The sequence below is a fragment of the Panicum virgatum genome, chromosome 2K (genome assembly GCF_016808335.1).
Source record: "Panicum virgatum strain AP13 chromosome 2K, P.virgatum_v5, whole genome shotgun sequence".
NCBI lineage: Eukaryota > Viridiplantae > Streptophyta > Magnoliopsida > Poales > Poaceae > Panicum > Panicum virgatum.
The window spans coordinates 41,514,214-41,534,161 of NC_053137.1; the positions used below are offsets into that span (position 1 = coordinate 41,514,214).

Genomic DNA, 19,948 nt, shown 5'->3' on the forward strand with positions numbered 1-19,948 from the left:
TAGTCAGGAGCACAAGAGTATTCGCATTCTTGTTCGATAGCATACTCAGAGAGGGCTTCTGAACATGCATGGCAGATGAACACTAATTTCTTCTGAATTAATGGGTTTCTTCCATGGCCCATCTGTCAAGAAAGGTTTCTGTGCCTTTCAGGAATTACACGAACGAGGAAATCTTTTGGGAGTGACTATGGAACACTAGAGTGATTTTTTTTAGATTACACAGTACAACACAGACACTCACAATACACGCACACTTATATCCTATGAACACACGTACGCAAACCCTACCTCTATGAGTATCTTCGAAGACTGAGCTGACAAATTCTCGAGATTGACGAAGTCACCACATGCGCCTCTCTGTCTACGGAAACGTCGCCTAACACTGAATGCACAACGCCGTTAAATTTCAAAATATTCGCTCACATGAGAAGTCGAACCTAGGATCTCATGTGGTACTGAGGCTCTTATAATCACTAGTCTACATGCCCTTTCGCAACACTAGAGTGATTTCTATGCCTGCTTCACCTAATTGTTTTTTTAATCACTTCACCCAATTATTTAAACCAATGCAATCATGGCACTTACCCAGTGTTGGGCAACGGAAAATCGAGAGAAAACCAGAATAGGTTCGGTCATTTTAATCAAACGGAATAGTAGAAATAAATCGACTGACAAAAACACACCATCCAAATCTATCAACCGGAGAAAAGGACCTGCTGCCTTGCGTGGCATCATGTACACCCTACACGATTACGAAGTATAGATACGTGTATAAATACGCGTGAATCTTGACAAATTTCAACCGCTTGGCGGCAGGAGTCTCCGAGGTAGTATATATAAAAGCGGGTAAAGTTGAACGGTGGGGCCCCTGACGTCTCCGCTCCCGGTTCGCTAGTTCCCAACGCCTCCACGGCTGCCCTGCCGCCTCGCCGCCGCCGGCCGCCCCAGACCATGGATTCCCCGCGGGGGCCCGCGAGCTTCGCAACGCAGGCGAACGCCCTCCTCCGCAAGAACCTCTGCGTCCAGGTCCCGGCACTGCTCCTCCTTCCCTCCCTTCTACCTTTTCCTGTTCCCCCCCCCCCTCTCTTCAGCGAATATCTGTAGACGGTTTGCTCGCCGACTCGTCGTGCCTACCAGATGTTCGTGGATTTGCCTGCCTGGCTCTTGAGGAGTGTAATCTAGAGAGACGATGCTTGACTCTGGTGGATTTGGGCCTTTGGAGGATCTCTCGCGGTAATTTGTGGGATTTAGCTCTAGCGATACTAATCTGTGTGCCTGCTGTTTTCGGTGAGCCACCAAGGCGGGTTGGTAGCCTTGGCGTGTGGGGCTTTCTTGCTCTTGTTTGTAGGAGTGCAGCAGCATGATCAATGCCCAGCGAGTAAGAAAAAATATACAAGTTCTTTTTCTTTAGGGATTGAATTTTCGATTTCCGTTCGTTTTATGAAGTGCAAAACATGCTCCAAATTAGACACAAAATTTGACCAAGTGCGAATTTTGCATGTCTACATGAAGCAGTGTCAAAGCTGGTGTCTTTTTTATTCTTTTCTTCCCTGTGACGGCTCCACGAGCAGCGCCTCAATTTATCATCTTGCAATTATGCATTGCAGAAACGGAACCTCAAGACAAACATTGGCATCACCTTCTTCCCAATCCTCATCTGCGTCCTGCTCATAGTGCTCCAGAACGTCATCAACAACGAGCTCGACAAGCCCAAGTACAAATGCGGCTGCGTCTGCCTCGAGACCAGCGTGGATGGAAGATGTGCAAGGAAAGAGTGTGGCATCCAGTACTCGACGCTGGACCAGGTTGGTAGCTGCCCAATTCCCAGCCCGCCACGCTGGCCGGCCCTGATTCAGGTCCCCCGTGCCGATTTCCGAGCTGTAAGGACATCCTCCCAGCCGTTTGATGATTTGCCTGATCCGTTGTGCCGTGAATCCTGGTCTTGCCCTGCAACTGTCCTTGTCACTGGAAAGGACAAAGCGGTCGCTGAAGGTATGTCCTTGCCATATTACAGCAATTTCAATTCTCTAGTGTTTGAAATGTTTATGAATTTGGTCAATGTGTTTCTAATTCTGTAGTGTTCTCCAATTGTCAGCAATTTCAAGAGGGCTGTTTCCCGCCCTTTCTCCATCTTTGAATGCAACGGATTTCCTTGACATCCTCTCCATGTTCGTTGCTGTGAGTTCCCGCAGTGCCCAAACTGAGTGCCTGGCTTATAACTTTTGCTGCTTCATGTTTTGATTTATGTAGTTGCCATTGTCTTTGATTTGTCATAGGGCTCAGACACACAGCCATGGTACATACAATTGCTAGAGCCTGCATTTTTCTCTGGCCATACTTTGTACCTGATCCAGCCTGAGTGCCTACCCTTCATGTCTCAGACCATTTCATATAATACTGGGGGCATACTTTTTCAGCTCAGTAAGTATAACTGTCTTCCTTAAAATGTTTTTTTAGGAGACATTTTTTGAAATGTTGAATTTTTTGTTTTGGTTTCCATATTTCTTTGAAATGTCTGAATTGTGAACTTAATTGATCTTGAACTGTCCCTACTATAGTGTATTATGGATCTTACTTTGGCATACCCATAATTGGGTTCTAGATGTGATCGATTCAAAAGGTGACACTCATTTATATATGATTGTAATTGTGCTATATGGACAATTTCTGAAGTCTGCCTAACAGCAACTGTAAGCAATGAAGATTGCATGGAAATAATGGATTGATTAATGAGAACATAGGTTACATGTATATATATATATATAGGCAAGGAAATCCTGGATGAGATTTATGGAAATATAACCGACCAGAGAGGCCCTTTCCTATTTCTAACCAACCATCGCCTAAAGGCTGGCAGTGCCCACAGGCGTGCAAGGCACAATTATATTTCTAACACTCTCGTCTTCACAGTTTCTTAGACATGTTTATGCTGCAGATCTGATGCCCTTTTGAAATGAACCAGATATACAGTGTGTTGAAGGTGTCCCGTTATGGCGTGAAAGTGCATCGATTATCAACCATGAATTTTTAAAGGGTTACAGACAAAGAGGAGGAGAATTAAATGAATTTATTGCAGGTTATTATCTTCACATTACAATTCTCTTTTATGAAGTTTTAGGGTCCGTTTGGATGTCGATATTGAAGACCTCGGCATTGAATTCGATACAATACCAAATCAAACAAGCTTTGGTAATGGGTCACAATGCCAAAGTGATTGTTTGGATGTAGATGAATTACTAGATAGAAATCAAAGAGCCAACAAATACCAAATCGTGTTTGGATGGGCATGTCATCAAATTCAGAATTGACCCATCACGGCGGCGGATGGCGGCGTGGCTGCGCGCCGAGCTCGAGCTGCTAGGCGTGCTCTGCGTCGCGGCCGACCGGCACCGGTGTGGGGACGCGCCAGCGCACGCGGCCGCGCGGGCCGCCGTGGACGCAGCAGTGGTGGGGGAGCGGCACGGAGAGAGGGGAGCGGCACGGCCGTGCTCGAGCTCTCCGCCCCGGAGCTCCTTCAAGCCATCCATGGAGCAGAGGAAGGGCGTGGCCCGCCGGCAGAAGGAGGGAGGGGGAGGGCGCCGCGGCCCGCCGCTGGAGGTAAGGGGAGGGCCGCGCGCCTCACCAGCGGAGGGAGGTGAGGGCGGTGCGTCCCACCGCTAGAGGTAAGGGGAGGGTCGCGGGCCTCACCGGCGGAGGGAGGAGAGGGCCGCGCGCCTCACCGGCGGAGGTAAGGGGAGGGCCGCGCGCCTCACTGGCGGAGGGAGGAGAGGGCGGCGTGGCCTCGCCGGTGGAAAGAGGAGAGGGCGGCCCGGCCTCGCCGGCGGAGGGAGGAGAGGACGTCGGGCGCGAGAGAGACGCGAGGGACAGGAGGAAGAAGCAATTCCAGCGAATACGGAGGGGTCTGGCTCGGCATCGAGGATGAGGGGGAGAGGGTGAGACGAATACCGGTTGGTATTGGCGGTGATTTCCAATTCTGAATTCCACGACATCCAAACAGCCGGTATTTGGTGCTGTCAATGCCAATTCGGAATTCCAAGCCCCAATATAGACATCCAAACGCACCCTTAAGGACTTCACATATCATTGATAATTCGTAAAATGTTTTGTGACACCCCACCAATCAATGGGTCCTCTGGTATCATCAATGTAATCACTTATTGGTTATCTATCAGTTATTGTTCCAAAATGTCACGAAAACAACTTATTCTTACACATATGTTTCTCCTTTGCATTGGCATAATTCATGATACCATTCATTTCTGCAGGATATGACTTTTTGGGCACAACACAATATGGACTTGGTGTAAATGTTTGGTACAACTCTACTTATAATGATAACACTGCATATTCATTTATCGCAACATTACGGGTTCCACGCTTGGTGAATGCAGTATGTGCCTTGTTTTCCATAATCTTATCTCTGACTAATTCAGTATCTTTTGAAACATGACTCCTGTTCTGAAGTTTATGACTCATTTCCTACAGGTATCTAATGCTTATCTCAAATTTATCAAAGGAACTTCGGTAGAAATGCTACTTGAATATGTAAAAGATATGCCCAAAGTTGGAACGAGTTTTCAGTTGGATTTGTCTTCTCTTCTTAGTGCATTATTCTTCACATGGATCATCGAACTTCTTTTCCCAGTGAGTATGATGAGATATATTGATGTAACATTCTGTAAGTATAGCCGCAGATTTGTTGAACATGTTAATAGTCAGTATCAGTTGAGCTTGCAAATTGACTCATTTTTCCTCTTAGGTTATCTTGACATATCTGGTGTATGAGAAACAGCAGAAGCTAAAAATTATGATGAAAATGCATGGTCTGAAGGATGGGCCTTACTGGCTGATATCTTATTCTTATTTCCTTGCTCTATCAGTTGTCTATATGTTGTTCTTTGTGATTTTCGGCTCCTTGATAGGTAAATTATATTTCAATTCACTCATGAATATGCTATTGGGGCAAATAAATCTGCAACGTCAAATTTTAATTCATCTTATTCTGTTCAGGTCTCAAATTTTTCAGAATCAATGAGTACAGTGTACAGGCTGTTTTTTTCTTCACCTGTATAAATTTGCAGATTGCCCTTGCATTTTTTGTGGCATCTTTCTTTTCATCTGTCAAGATGGCCACAGGTTAGTAAATCGAACGTGTTACCTCCAAGTCAAAACTTTGCCTTTTGAAATTGACAACTGACATTTGATTCACTTCTTGATGCAGTGGTTGGCTACATGTATGTTTTTGGCTCTGGCTTACTTGGTGCATTTCTTTTCCGCTTCTTTTTTGAGGATAAAACTTTTCCCTGTAAGTTGCTAGCTTAATTGTGATTTATGGCTATAATATTAGTTACTACTTACAAGCTTTGCCTTCTCTATTCAGATGGTTGGATATTAGTCATGGAGATTGTCCCTGGATTTTCCCTCTATAGGGGCCTATATGAACTTGGTCAATATGCATTCTCGGGGAGCAGTATGGGAGCCACTGGAATGACCTGGAGAAGTATGAAAGATCCCCTCAATGGAATGCGTGATGTCTTAACCATAATGAGTGTAGAATGGGCACTACTGCTCATATTGGCATTATATTTAGATCAAGCCTCTTTGTTAGGTGATAGTGTCACGAAAAACCCTTTTTCCTGCTTCAGATGTTTACAGAAGAAGCATGCACCATCATTGCATGAACCTAGCTTTTCCCAACAGGATTCTAAAGTCGTTCTCAATATGGAGAAATCCGATGTTGCTCTAGAAGTAGGTTACTTCTTATACTTTGCTATCTCCTATACTTCTAAATAGTGCATTTGATTGACACTTAATTCATTGACAAATTCTATTCAGAGGAAAGTAGTCGAGCAACTTCTGGTAGATCCCAATGCAAACAAAGCTATTATCTGCGATAAGCTCAGGAAGGTTTATGCTGGAAGGGATGGAAACCCTGACAAGCTGGCTGTTCGAGGATTATCTCTTGTCCTTCAGAAGGGCCAGTGCTTTGGAATGCTTGGCCCCAATGGAGCTGGGAAAACATCTTTCATCAACATGGTATGATACTAAATTGAAAAGTGGATGCTGTTTGCCTGTTTCATTGTTTTGATAGAACATGCATATAGCGTTATATATCTTATAATGTAACCTGAATATTTGCTTTTGTTTTTATTCTTAGATGATTGGACTCATTAGACCTACATCTGGTACTGCTTATGTCCATGGAATGGATATAAATACGGACATGGGTACCATATATACAAATATGGGTGTGTGTCCACAGCATAAGTATGTACTTACACAAGTGTTTATCTCACCAAAAGTTTTCCTTCATGGGTCAAATGATTTAATCATGTTAATGCTGTTGGCTTAAATGCAGCTTGCTTTGGGAAACATTGACAGGACGAGAACATCTTTTCTTTTATGGAAGATTAAAGAATCTTAAAGGTGATGCATTAGTGAAGGTATCTCCAATCTTGTTATGTACCACCTTTTGAACATAATATTCACATTTTAGAGTTGAGCAATTCTAATTGCTTTGTCATTTATTTATTTTTAAAAAAATTATCCAGCTATCTTAGAGCATGTGTAATGATATTGTGTCCCAATTTTCCCATTGCCAGGCTGTTGACCACTCTCTGAAGAGTGTAAATCTATCGCATGGTAATGTTGGCAATAAGCAAGTGAAGAAATACAGCGGAGGCATGAAGAGAAGGCTCAGTGTGGCAATCTCATTGATTGGGGATCCTAAAGTATTTTTTTGTTTCTATATGTTTTCCCATTTCATGAAATGCCATCCAACCACAACTGGGTTATGCATCTTAGCATGTATTCTTCAGGTTGTCTTCATGGATGAGCCGAGCACAGGACTGGATCCAGCATCAAGAAATAACCTGTGGAATGTTGTGAGGGAGGCCAAGAGAGACCGGGCAATTATTCTAACTAGTAATAATCTTTTCCTGTCCACTTGTGCATCTAAACCCTCAACTTCTACTCCATTGCTTCATTGCATCTGCAAGTCACAAGATTGATTAGTGTTTAGTCAATAAGCTAGTAATAAATGTGATTCTTCTAGCGCACTCAATGGAAGAGGCAGAGGTATTGTGTGACCAGCTTGGCATCTTTGTTGATGGCGATTTCCAATGCCTTGGAAACCCTAAAGAGGTACAACTTCTTCGCTTTCTATCATCACACGAAATAACATTCCTTAAAGACTTTTTTTCTGCAATGCGATGCAGCTAAAGGCTAGGTACGGAGGCACATACATATTCACAATGACAACATCGCCAGACCAAGAACAGGAGGTTGAACTGCTAGTGCATCAACTTTCACCCAGTGCAAACAAGATCTACCATTTATCTGGAACTCAGAAGTTTGAGCTCCCGAAGCAGGAGGTGAAAATAGCCCATGTTTTTGCTGCAGTCGAGAACGCCAAGCGCCGGCTCACAATACATGCTTGGGGCCTAGTTGATACTACCTTGGAGGATGTCTTCATCAAGGTCGCCAGAGGAGCACAAGCATTTAACGAGTTTTCGTAGATAATACCCTGAAGGCCACCTTCATGGCCGGCATAGGACCTAGGTATTGGATGGGACTGCGTCACACACTGCATGGAGAATCTTGCAATTTTGTAGGTAGTTATTCTTTTCATTTGTGAGAAGCATTCTTCTCTAGAAAATTTGTTCTAGTATATGCTTATTTTACGTGATTGGACAGAAACATATTTTTGATAGTGTCATTGCAGAATAAAATAAGTGTCCAGATGTGCTCATCATTTTTTTTTCACCGGGGGGGGGGGGTGATTGGTGGTCATTATTTGCTTATGAGCTGTTAATAATCCATACAATCCTCAGAGTTAACATATAAAAACTTTTGCTTCTTTCAGTTCAGATATTTCTTCTGAATATGAACATATGAGGCCTGTGTTTACCTATATGGCTATATCAATCCAGAGAAGATTTACACTACTTGGTCTAAACGAAAACTTTATTCGTTTTATGATATCTGCATGAATGAAGAGACTGAGGGCCTAGGAGTCGTGGGCCCACCATTTATATTTATGTTTCTTTTTTACTTTCATAACCTGCATCTTTAGGTGGTTTTCTTTTGCTTTGTAAAGTTGCTGTTGTACTTATTGCTGTTCAGTCTGTAAAAAATGTGTAGATAAGTGTCGGTAATGAGTGCTTCCGGCTTTCTGCAATCTACCTACCTTCCATTTGCTGTTTTTGTACGGCCCGCTCTGCATCAGAATGCTCCGTTCATGTGAGTGACAAAATCTGTGTCCACTGTTCTAGAAAATACAGTAAGTTTTGTGCATACTTGTTCGCTCTATTTTCTTAATATAATATAATGACGTGCAGATCCTACGGGTTCTTCGGGGACCAAAAAAAAAAACTTTTGCCCTTTGAGCCTACCGTAGAAGACACTTCTTTGGCGAGAGAGAACGAGATTAGCTGGCAATATTTGACATTCTAATCTTGCAACGCACAGCACATGTGAGATGTAGTACTATTACACATGCGCAATCTGGCCATACAAAAATCTTCAAATTTAAAATCCCTCGACGGTGATTGGCGATAGATCCTCTGCATGTGAGGCTTTGAAATTCTTCTCCCATCTTGAAAAATCTACAATATTTGCCACGACCTGAAAGCCGTGAGCTAATGGGACGCGCGAGTCAAATATATAAGGCGTTCGTCGTGCCGGTGCATGTGAGAGCGAGTGTCCAAAGCATGTTTCCTCCGTCAACGCAAGGATAGCTGCCAGTACTGTTTCAAGGAGAATTTCCCTTGTTGTTTAGGAAGGTCAGAGGGTACTAACGTTACCAAATAATGGTACACTAGGCGCTCAATCATAATCATTGAATAGATTGGGATGAGTTTGAGAGTTGGATGTTCTATTGCTTACTACTGGTGCATTATTATTGCAGTTAGCATGGTTTCAGTGTTGTGTTAATATTAAAATTCGCAACGTGATTGAGGAGACCAAGCTTTGGCTGCTGCCATCAAGGGCACGATCTCTCTGGGCACACCGACGCAACTGTATGTGTTGAGAAAATTGCAAAAATGGGACTCCAATCGTTGCGCTTCGTATATTTGCCATTCCAAACGTTGATATCGTAAAATTGGGACTCCAAACAAGTGTCTCTTGATTATACTGCCATTTGAGGTATTTTCTCTCTTTTTCCTTTTCTTTTCAGGTATTTGCTAGGGTGAAAAGACCTTCTTGCCCCCACAGTATTTGCATGAGTCCACGCATCCTCTTCTCTATCGCGACAGGAAGAAAACCTAGACCACCGATCGGTCGGGCACCACACCACCGCTGGCCACCGTCCCACCGCCGCACGCCGGTCCCCACACCCTCGACGCGCTCCCAGCCCGGCGCCATGGCTGGGTCCGGCGTGGCCCAGGGCGGCGGCGGCCGGGCGGCGCCCGGCGTGGCCGCGCCTGCCCGGCCGAGGGAGGAGGCGGCCTGGCGTCGCCCGGCGGGGCCGCGCCTGCCTCGGCCGAGGGCGGCGGCGGCCTGGCGGCGCCCGGCGTGGCCGCGCCCAGCCAGCCCGAGGCCACCAGCGCCAGCCAGTTCGAGGGCGGCGTCGCCGTGGCTGCTCCCGGTGGGGCCGTGCTGGCTGCGCCGACCGAGGGTAACTCCGGCGTGGCTGCGCCGGCTGTGGCCAAGTCCGCCGGCGTCTCGGAAGTGATATGTAGGAGTCCGCGCTCTGGAGGTACGGGTTGTACTCCAACTTTGATATATGTAATATGTAGGTCGATCTTTTTTATCGCTTGAACTTTGATATGATTGTCTGTTGTTTAGACGGAATGTTAGCTGCTGAGGACGAGGCCGGTTGTTCCCGGCTGGCGAGCGCGATCGCCCTAGCGAGGTCGTTGCACGCCCAGCGTACGGATCGACGTGGGATGCAGCAGAAAAGGGGAGGGCAGGAAGGTCTTTTCACCCCGACAAATACCTAAAAAGAAAAGGAAAAAGAGAGAAAATACCTCAAATGGCAGTATAATCAAGAGACACTTGTTTGGAGTCCCAAATTTACGATGTCAACGTTTAGAATGGCAAATATGTGAAGCGCAACGATTGGAGTCCCATTTTTACAATTTTCTCCGTCACGTTATAGGTTGTGCTCTCCTCACCAATTTCTGATGTGAGGATCTAACAGCACGCACGCACATCACTATTTTTATGTATTCATATATGCACAATTGGCAAACTGAGCATACATGTGTCTCATTGTTGACGGGCCTGTCACCTCCTACTAAATAAAGAGACACATTAACAAGATACTCCTACACATGACGTCAAACTCCGCGTTTAATCTCGAGTACTTGAAATGTTGTTGTTAGAGCATCTCCAAGAGTACCCAATATTTTTACTCCCAAAAATCCTATATTGGGATCTTTGCAAAAACTTTTGGGCACAAAAGAAATGGTTTCCTCCAACGATGGCCCTATATTTAGTTTCCAAAAATATGTCACGTCATCCATTTCAGAGAGGATCTTCTTTCTCGTGCACTCATACTGTCAGTTTTTGTTCGCACACGCTAAGGTTGGTTCTCCCCCCTGACGAGTTTTATCCTGCTCATCCTCTCCTCGATGTTATAAGTGTAGCTATTTCTTCTCCATCCAAGGAAGCGAGCTAGCAGGTGCAGCTGGAGGTTTGGGTCACGACTCACGAACGTACGTGACCTAGCCTGTGCCACCACAGGCACGTGATTGTCACCTCAGCAGGCTCTATCGCCGGCATGGAGCGCATCTCGACGAGTCGACGGCGTGCTTTGCGGCGGCGGCTCCTGCTAGTTGCCCAGTTTCGTGGTACACGGAGCTGGGGGCACAGACACCAGTACACCAAAGCACGCAGGGACAAAGCGCTGCCACCGTGCAGGAGTCCTCCAGTTCGTTCGCGAGCTGGAGCTGCCGTGGTGTACTGGTGTCGATTCGCGCCTGGGCGGAGCTGGTGATGGTCAAAGTGGAGGTGATGGACTGGTTCTGCTACTTGGTTGCAGTGGAGGTAAGCTCCAGGGAGCAGCAAGCTTCAAGTTTCAGAGACAGACCACCGCATGTCCGCATCTCAAGCTCCAACGACCACCGCATCTGCCGCTACTCCTTGCTACGCATGACTCGTTCTCGAGCTCTGCAACTGGCCATGGCGTGCCGGCAGCGGAGGCCTGTTCGTGCGCCAAAACCAACCGTGGATAGGGCAGAGGGTTGCATTCCCCTACATTAAGGGGAGAGGAGTTGAGTTTTTGGTGGTTGACAAAAAAATTTTGGTATTGGGGAAGTGATCGGTAGTCTGTTGGAGTCGATTTTTTCCTCCAAATCTCTCAAATGGTAGTTTTTTAGTATTGGCAATCAATTTATGCAATCTGCTGGAGATGCTCATCGTAAGCCATTTCTACTACTACTACCAGCAGGCGCGGAGATCACGCCGTGTTCAGCAAGACGGCCATCGTAGACGACGACGACGGAGGAGGAGAGGGCAACGAGACCCGCGCTGACCGCGTCAGCGCCACGCGGTCGCCACGTCGGCCAGCCGCCGGGGGGCCCCACGGCTCGGGGTGTCGCCGCACGCGGAAAAAGGCCTGCCACGTCGGCCACGTGCTTCCGAAAGAAGAAAAGCCAGGGCGAGGAACATTTGTGCCTTCCCCCCTTCGCCGCCGCCCGCCGCCGCTGCTGCTCTCTCTCTCTAGACGACAGGCACATTACATTCTCTCTCCTCCCCCTGCCCTGCCTTGACACAATCCATTATTCCTTCCCATTCGCTTCGCTTATTCCCCACTCCCTCCCCCGCACCCTCGCCTCGCTCCCACCACCACCACCCGCCGCCGCCGCCGCCGCGTCCTGGGCCGGGGAGGGTCGCCGGCTCGGCTCGGCTCTGCTGCTAGGCGAGGCGAGGCGCTCTCGGGCGTGGCGGGTGGTCTTATCTGTGTGTGCGAGGGAGGAAGAGGCCGCGGGTGCCACGGCGCTCCTCGCGCGGGAGGCGCTCCCGATGCGGCGGGATCGCGCGCCCGGCGCCCGGGGCCCGCCGTGATTCGGCCCGATTCGGCGGGGAGGCTGGGATCCCGGCGCTGCCTTGGCGGGGGAGCTCCGTGGGATTTCCAGCGCCGATTCGGCGGGCCCTCGACGGGAGCGGCGGGCGGGCCGGCGCGGGCGGTGAAGGTTAGCCGCAGCCGATCTGAGTTCTCCCGCGGCCTCCGAGTGTAGGGCGGCTCGGGGAGGGCACGAGGACGCGAAGAAGCGAGGCCATGGGGCTCGCGCCGCCGGAGCTGGGGCAGTTCGACGGGTGGGAGAGCTCCGGGGAGGAGGAGCGGGAGCGGGAGCGCTGGGGCTGGTGCCGCCGCAGCCGCCGCGGCAGCAGCAGGCACCGCGCGTCCCCCAAGGCCGCCGCCGGCGACGACGACACCACCGTCGCCACCGGCTGCTGCATCCGCCTCTGGCCCGTGGGGAGCTGCCAGCCGCCGCCGAGGTCCAAGGCCGACACATCCACCAGCAGCGCCAGCACGCACGGCGGTAAGCACACCTTTCTCTCCTCCACCTGGGAGTGGGGGGGCGTCTCGCATACTTACTTGCATTGTGCTCTCCTGCTGTACTGTTGCTGTGGTAGACGAGATTTGCGTGTTGTTGGTGGCCATAATTCGGAGGCCGTACTTTAAGCCATGGTTTGCATTCTGGCTAATGATGTTTCGCACGTCGCAGTTTGTCACCTGACGCTGAGGTTGCAGCTGATTGATTGAAAAATGTTGAGGACGTGCGCAGCTTTCGGTAGTTAGTATGCTGGTGTCGAGGGAGATATGTCTGGCTGCAGCGGGGAGTGATAGCTCTTTGGGCTGTATCCATGCATTGAGCATTGAATTTGTGAGTGGAATGGTAGTGGTTGCTATCACCATATAGAGCACGTAAGGATTATCAAACTGTCGACAGATCCTGTGAAACTAGCATGTTTCTAGCTGAGCTGCAGTGCACATGAGTACTTTGGGTTTTCTAGGAGGAAGCGTGCATGAGAAAGTGTTTTTCTGACTGTCTATATTTGGTATAGCATGTGTCGGTTTTGGCCCCATACTGTTCGCAGTAGATGTGTACAAAATTTAGCGTTGCCATGCACAGGGAAGGAATGCTATTGGCTTGTCCGTTAGAAACGGTTGTTAGCGTGTTAAACTCATCCACCTGTCCATGGTTCTTAAGGCGTCGCCTAGGCGACGCCAAGGCGTCAAGGCGCTCAGGGAGGCCAAGGCGTCGCCGACGCCCAGCCAGAAGAGAGGAAGAGCAAGGGGAAGGAGCGACCGGGAGATGAAAGGAGGAGCAAGAAGGTTACCAGAACTAGCAGGCGACGACCTCCGCCTTCCTCATCCTCGACGGCACCGGCGCCGGCGAGATCTGGCCCCCAAGAAACTGGGGAGGTGCGAGGACTTGAAGGGGGAGCGGCTGCGGTGCTCCATTTGAGCAGCTGGAGGGGACGCCGGGGTTCGTTGCTGCACGGGTCTGCTGCGGCTGCAGTCGATGTGCAGGGGAGCGCCGGCGGAAGGGAGGAGAGGCATGCGGGGCGGAAGGGAGGACCGGCGGCACTGCTGCGAGGGAGGAAGAGAGGAGCGGCGCTGCTGCGAGGGAGAGGCGGCGGCAGTTTTGGTTGTAGGGTTACGGGGAGGATGGGGTAAATACAGATAAGGTGGTCATGGGCTTGTTAGTGGGCTGGGCCTTACCTTCTCCTTGCCCTTTTCTCCCTTTTCTTTTTTCTTTTCTCATTTGTTTTCCCCTTTATACTGCTAATTATACTGCTAATATGCTGCTTTTACGTTGGTGTATGGCGTCGCCTCGCCTCGCCTAGGCGTCCAGAGGAGGTAGGGCGCCACACCTAGCCTCAACGCCTTAAGAACTATGCACCTGTCTTTGATTTTGACGATGTAAAGTTGCAACACGTGTAATTTTGTAAATGGTTGCAATTTTGCCACATTCGTCATAATCTATCCAGATGCAAATGAATAAAGTATAAATTCACAAGTACAGACATTAGCTAGTTTATGATGTCAATTTCATTGCAGTTTGGTTGGTATTAATTTTTCTGCTAGCACAAGTTGAAACACCTTTTCCATAATTGTGACCTGGAACATTATGAATAATAAGCTAAAAAAGTGTGTAGTATGAGATTAAAGGATGCCTGTTAGTACTCCCTCCAACCAATTTGTTAGGCGCCCTGAGGGTTAACGCCCAGACCAGGACGTCATTATTGTGGCATAATTATCCACCGGCTCCCGTGCGTGTTTGGCTGCTGCACATGCTCGTGACGTATCGTTTCGCGGATTTCTTGCGCTGATTGGCCGTGATGGATACGTGGATCCCTCCTGCAACCAAATGACGCTTCATTATTTACTACCATCATAATAGGGTGCATTGGTACTGACGGAGTGCTCTATATTGTGGCCCAAATGAAAGATAGTGAATTACTGCACCTTTTTTAACCAAGGACATTAACTTATACTATCTTTATCATAAGATTTAAAGCTTTAATTGAATGCTACTTGAGTCATTATTAGCTCAGGCTGTTTGGTTGTCTGATGGCTTTATGGTATAAATTTTCATATTCTGCTTCAGTTTTCAGCAACAGTGTAGACTTCGGTTCTTGTAGCTATGGAGTTTAATGATCTTTGTGAAATGCTTTGATGGAAGCAGAATAAAGAACCTTCCTTTCTTTATCCCCATAAAAAAAACTATTGACTGCTTTTCCAAACTGTTGACCTTAAGCTGGGTGTTTGTTTTTATTCATAGTGACAGTGTATTGGGAAATTGTGATGTTGTCAATGCCCAATAGCTAAACTTCACATTTTCCCCAATTTTGTTATCATGTGTCGTTCAGTCAAGTTCAAACTGTGCAGATTGAACTTGTGTTTTTCTTTCTTAGGATCATTGCTGTGTTGAGTTAGTATATTGTTTATAACACTTTTGTTAATGTGGCATGCTAAATTATTATATATTTCGTGGCACAGCAGAGAAGTCAACAGAAAATGGCAGCAGGAACCAACCGGCTGCATTAGTAGTCTCAGGTTCTACAACTACTAGTAATGCTGAGAGCAGTTCATCTGCTTCTAAAGTTGGAGATGAAATAAAAGTTGCCTCTCAGCTGCGCAAATTCGCATTCAATGATCTAAAATGTGCGACCAGGAACTTCAGGCCTGAAAGTCTTCTTGGAGAAGGGGGTTTTGGATGTGTTTTTAAGGGGTGGATTGAAGAGAACGGAACTGCACCTGTGAAACCTGGTACAGGTCTCACAGTTGCTGTCAAGACGCTCAATCATGATGGGCTTCAAGGGCACAAAGAATGGGTGGTATGTGCTCTGTTTTACCTATTTCAAGTTAATATATCATCTTGGTTACTTATTGTCCATTTAAATTCATGATGATTGTGTCTCATACTCTGTTTGATTTTTTTCCAGGCTGAAGTTGATTTTCTTGGAAACCTTCACCATCCTAACTTGGTCAGATTGATTGGATATTGTGTTGAAGATGACCAAAGATTGCTGGTGTATGAATTCATGCCTCGTGGCAGTTTGGATAACCATCTATTCAGAAGTATGTAACTGGCTTATTCCCAGGCCGTTTAAGCATTATGCTGTCTCTAGGATCTCTTTTTTTTTCATTAGGAAAATGTATATCATATTTGAGTGCCTGTTCTGTTGCTATATTTACTTGTGTAGTTTAGATAATTCTAAACAATAAGATAGAAATCTAGGAGGTTAAATAATCATTATGCTTTCATTTATAGGGTCTCTTCCGCTCCCATGGGCCATCAGAATGAAGGTTGCTCTTGGAGCAGCAAAGGGTCTTGCTTTCCTTCATGAAGAAGCAGAAAGACCAGTCATTTATCGTGATTTTAAAACATCTAATATACTGCTAGACGCGGTAAGTCCATGAATAGGATTATGCAATGTGTGGCACACGATTTACATACTGTTGCATCATATGTTTACATTGCTCGTGCAGGAGTACAATGCAAAGCTCTCAGATTTTGGGCTTGCCAAAGATGGCCCTGTAGGTGATAAAACCCATGTCTCTACTCGAGTAATGGGGACCTATGGGTATGCAGCACCGGAGTATGTCATGACAGGTAAGTGCATTATCAGGCTCAACCTACCTATCTGAAAGTTAGTTCTCTTACTAAATTGTATATCTGCTTGCAGTATGTTGAACAAACTTAAGTGATAACTGATAAGTATGCTGATTTGCAATTTTACATCAGTTATCATCATTTGTTGCTTTGTGAAGACATCTAAGATTTGAACTTAAACTTGTTGGAAGGCATTGAGATGCTTTAGTGCTATAATCTATATGGCATGCTCTGTTGTTTGGGACTTTAGGTAATGTATGCTTAGTGCTACCTGTCATGCTTGTTGGTTGGGTAATTTATGCTCTAGTGCTACATGTTTTGCATGTTGTCTAGGTAATGTTCTAAAGTTCCCATTATACTGGGGTAATGATGTTTAACATATTTATTTGTTTGTTCTAAGCCCACACTTGTAAAGGAAGGCTGAGATGGGCAAAACGGAGGTTTATGGCCTTGTTATGATTTATAGTGTATTCATGTATATTAGCTGTTTGGAACAGAATCCTAATACACATTGGAATATACTTGTTGTGAAGTATTAGTGGATTGCTCACCTCTTCCCAAAAGCTTAAGCTTTTGGGTTCATCTTTTAAGTCCTCCGCTCCCTTCTTTATTTTCACATTTGCGCCTTGTTCCGGCTGCATGTGAGTGGGAGTGTTGTGAAGTATTAGTGGATTGCTCACCTCTTCCCAACTGCATAAGCTTTTGGGTTCATCTGGTTGGTGCATGAAACCTAACAATACTGAAGCCCTTCTTTTTTTTTTGAAAATTATACTGAAGCCCTTCTGGAGACCCTTTATTTAGTGAAAACTGAAAACACAATGGCAGGGACAAACTAGAAAAGGTCTACGCTAACACTGGAAATGGATTTGGTAGTTCATATTATAGAATGTAGATTTCTCACTGAGTTGATCCAGCAAAGATTTGTGTAACTGATCCTAACAAAACATCATTATGCTAGTATAGGTTTGTATTGTCCTCTCAATTTTGAAGCAGTAATTTGAGTACCTTGTTCTTTTAAGATCTAAATGCCCTTTTCCTACTATTTACATGTCTGATCTTTGTTTGACACATGTTTTTATCTTTTTGCCCCAACTTTTCAGGTCATTTGACATCAAAGAGTGATGTCTATAGCTTTGGGGTAGTGCTCCTCGAGATGATGTCAGGGCGCAGGTCAATGGACAAGAACCGTCCCAACGGGGAGCACAACCTCGTCGAATGGGCACGCCCCCTCCTAGGAGAGCGGCAGCGCTTCTACAAGCTAATCGACCCCCGCCTAGAGGGCAACTTCTCTGTCAAAGGTGCCCAGAAGGCAGCGCAACTAGCTCGTGCTTGCCTCAGCCGTGACCCCAAGGCACGGCCGCTGATGAGCCAGGTGGTGGAAGCCCTCAAGCCGCTGCTGAACCTCAAGGACATGGCCAGCTCCTCCTATTTCTACCAGACGATGCAGGCAGAGCGGATGGCGCACTCGAGTAGCATGAACGGGAGGGGCCTCAAGTCACAGGGCCCGTTCGCAGCGCGGAATGGGCAGCAGCCTGTGAGGAGCCTCTCTGATGGCCCCCGCGCCTCCCCCTTCCGCTACTCGCCAAAGCCGAACGTGAAATGACTGGAGGCATGGGCGTGGCTCCGGTACCTTGGGTGAAATGGCGGGTTTTAGTTCTGGTGGTGAAACTTGGTGGGGGTGGTGGCTGAATGTTGGCGTCGAACCTGAATTGCTGCTTGTTGTAGATTGACATGTGCACAAAGGATATAGGTGAAAAGGAGGTGTAGGTATGAGGTCTCCTTTGTGGATGGTTTCGTTGAGGTTTTAGCTGAATGCTGATGGACCGTTTCTATATATGTTTTGCCCCAATCAAGGTAGCTTGGGTGATTTCCCGGCACAATGTGTGGCACGCCTCTTGAATCTTGATAGCTGCTCTTTTATATAGGTCTGAAGAGAAATGCAGATTTCCTTCCCTTCGAAGCAAAACAAATGAGAAGTCAAACAAATGAAAAGTCATGATTCCGCCTTCGTTTTCGCACTATATGATTCCTCAACAATTTGATTTCGGCATCATAATCTGATTCTAAACCTTGAATTCACTGGCAATTCTGTTTCCTCCGACGACATTTTCTAGTGTATCAAGATTGACAGATGGCCGGGCTTTTATTGCTGCGGACGTTTTTTCTGCAGCAAAACACGTGCATCGTGCCAGCACGGCTTCATTGACAATTATTTGGCGCAACGCTAGGCAGGCGGGAGGTGGGTGGTTGATGCTGTGTCCGCTCCGTTTTCGAAATCGACGGAAATAGAAATTTCTTGCCAGGCCGTCCTTCTCCATTTGAAACATTAACTTTGCTACACGAAAACAGCAATGTTAGCTTGTGGCCTCGTGGGCTAACGTGAGTTCGAAATCAATGAATATGGATGTGGTCATGTGGAGCGTCGGATCACCACGGGAGCGGCGGTTGCGTGCCGGACAATGCGTTGATTTTTACCAAACAGACGGACAGATTTATCAGCACCCATAAAAATTCGCTGTTGGATCCACTGTATTGAAAATCAAAATTGTTCAGATTCATCCACCTCGGAGCGGAGCGTTGAAATAAAATTGTATATGATTTTCTAGAATACCCTCTACATAAAACACATTATTCCACTGCCTGAACAAACTTGACATATAATTCTTCAATGTGGACAAACACATTATTTTGTATCTATGCCTATAGAACATATAATAAGTAACATTTCTCTTTTCCTACAAACAAGTGAATTGTCACTTTTGGTGCACAGGGCTGGAGTTTGAAAATCCCCACAAGTACATATTGTTGCTCCGTAACTCTCTCACACTCTCCTCTTTTCATCCAAACCAAATGAGCAAGCTGTCATTATAATAACAAAAGGAAATAAACTTGAGAACAAACATGCCATGGCCCACATGGCAGCCGCCGCATCTGCGAACCGTGGTATTAATCCCCTAGCTAATGGATAATCACTCTGTTCGGTTGGGTGGCTGGTGCTGATTTATTGTGAGAGAAAAGTACTACTAGTTGGCTGGTGGCTGATACTGATTTGGTGTGTGATAAAAAATACTGCAGGCTGGTTGCAGTCAAACAGAGTGTGTCGGTACTCTGCAACTGTGCCAAGACTCGCGTAGTTATCTATAACTACACCCTAAGGAGATGAGCAGCCGGACCAACGGTCCCGGACCCGCTTCCTGCTCGGGGACGGGTCCGGTGTCACCACGTGTCCCAGAGGTGGAAATGCTCAGCACCTGTGGCCGCGGACCCGGACCCCCGCAGGTGGGTCCGAGACCTCCACGTGCCTATCCGGACCCCCGTGAGCTCTCGGCTCAGCTAGCTGCTCGGGAGGGGTCCGGAGCCGCGACATGTCACGCAGACGCGGGCGCGGGCGCAAGCCTTTCGCTGGAAGCTCCCTCACCCACCCACATTAAGTGCGAGCGGTTGAGGCGTGCTCTGCTACCGCTAGGCACGAGGCAGCTTTTGTCAGTCCACACTGTGGATCGCCAGCCCTCCTGCTGCATTAAATGCTGGTGGTTGGGGGCGTGCGCTGCCAGAGCGGGGCATCGGATACTCACTCACGGGTTGGACAGGCGTGACATGACAACACGGTAAGCCCGCCTGTTTTCAAGGCGGCTCGTCAGTTACCAAGGCAAGCATTAAAGACTCAGCGCCGCGCGGATGGGCAACGAGTCATGATGACCAGCTACTAACTGAAGCAACAGTGCACGCTGCTACAGCGGACTGAGTCAGTAGTTCGGCGCTTCATCATGACCTCGACGCGCGGCTCCAGAGGCTAGACTCTACTCCGACAGGACAGCTAAAGACCATCCCTGGTCAGAAGCTACGCACGAAAGCCGACGACAAGATCTCCG

The 19,948-nt window shown here is 47.3% G+C and overlaps 2 protein-coding genes across 7 annotated transcripts; both read left to right on the plus strand.

Annotated features, from left to right (window-relative positions):
- Positions 1–862: 862 nt before the first annotated feature.
- Positions 863–7,744, plus strand: LOC120677452 (ABC transporter A family member 7-like). 5 transcript variants are annotated; one of them, XM_039958616.1, is made up of 18 exons: positions 877–1,026; positions 1,608–1,992; positions 2,096–2,178; positions 2,277–2,421; positions 2,963–3,076; positions 4,266–4,390; positions 4,486–4,644; positions 4,760–4,922; positions 5,011–5,136; positions 5,222–5,305; positions 5,381–5,748; positions 5,836–6,036; positions 6,158–6,267; positions 6,359–6,443; positions 6,603–6,731; positions 6,819–6,924; positions 7,055–7,143; positions 7,218–7,733. In XM_039958616.1, exons 1-18 carry the CDS (start codon positions 952–954, stop codon positions 7,515–7,517), a joined length of 2,847 nt encoding a protein of 948 aa, XP_039814550.1. In that variant the 5' UTR covers positions 877–951; the 3' UTR covers positions 7,518–7,733. The 5 variants fall into 5 exon arrangements, 4 of the variants coding, with proteins under 4 accessions (XP_039814543.1, XP_039814562.1, XP_039814550.1 ...); XM_039958621.1 differs by lacking the exon at positions 877–1,026 and adding an exon at positions 1,043–1,378 and having other exon boundaries at positions 7,218–7,744; XM_039958609.1 differs by having other exon boundaries at positions 864–1,026; positions 6,603–6,924.
- Positions 7,745–11,688: 3,944 nt separating this feature from the next.
- LOC120677476 (probable serine/threonine-protein kinase PIX7) lies at positions 11,689–17,958 on the plus strand. 2 transcript variants are annotated; one of them, XM_039958633.1, is made up of 6 exons: positions 11,689–12,491; positions 14,963–15,297; positions 15,406–15,541; positions 15,735–15,871; positions 15,953–16,076; positions 17,177–17,958. In XM_039958633.1, the coding sequence occupies exons 1-6, from the start codon at positions 12,227–12,229 to the stop codon at positions 17,677–17,679; spliced, it is 1,500 nt and encodes a 499-aa protein (XP_039814567.1). In that variant the 5' UTR covers positions 11,689–12,226; the 3' UTR covers positions 17,680–17,958. The 2 variants fall into 2 exon arrangements, with proteins under 2 accessions (XP_039814567.1, XP_039814565.1); XM_039958631.1 differs by having other exon boundaries at positions 11,690–12,491; positions 14,960–15,297.
- The last annotated feature ends 1,990 nt before the right edge of the window (positions 17,959–19,948 follow it).

What these genes read in the sequence shown, in the direction of transcription:
- LOC120677476 (XM_039958631.1), top strand. Translation starts at nt 12,227, where the DNA reads ATGGGGCTCGCGCCGCCGGAGCTGGGGCAGTTCGACGGGTGGGAGAGC. An exon ending in AAGGGCACAAAGAATGGGTG is followed by an intron (nt 15,298 to 15,405) that starts GTATGTGCTCTG and finishes ATTTTTTTCCAG; the next exon opens with GCTGAAGTTGATTTTCTTGG. An exon ending in CTAATATACTGCTAGACGCG is followed by an intron (nt 15,872 to 15,952) that starts GTAAGTCCATGA and finishes TTGCTCGTGCAG; the next exon opens with GAGTACAATGCAAAGCTCTC.
- LOC120677452 (XM_039958609.1), top strand. Translation starts at nt 952, where the DNA reads ATGGATTCCCCGCGGGGGCCCGCGAGCTTCGCAACGCAGGCGAACGCC. An exon ending in GGACAAAGCGGTCGCTGAAG is followed by an intron (nt 1,993 to 2,095) that starts GTATGTCCTTGC and finishes TCCAATTGTCAG; the next exon opens with CAATTTCAAGAGGGCTGTTT. An exon ending in ATCTGTCAAGATGGCCACAG is followed by an intron (nt 5,137 to 5,221) that starts GTTAGTAAATCG and finishes TTCTTGATGCAG; the next exon opens with TGGTTGGCTACATGTATGTT.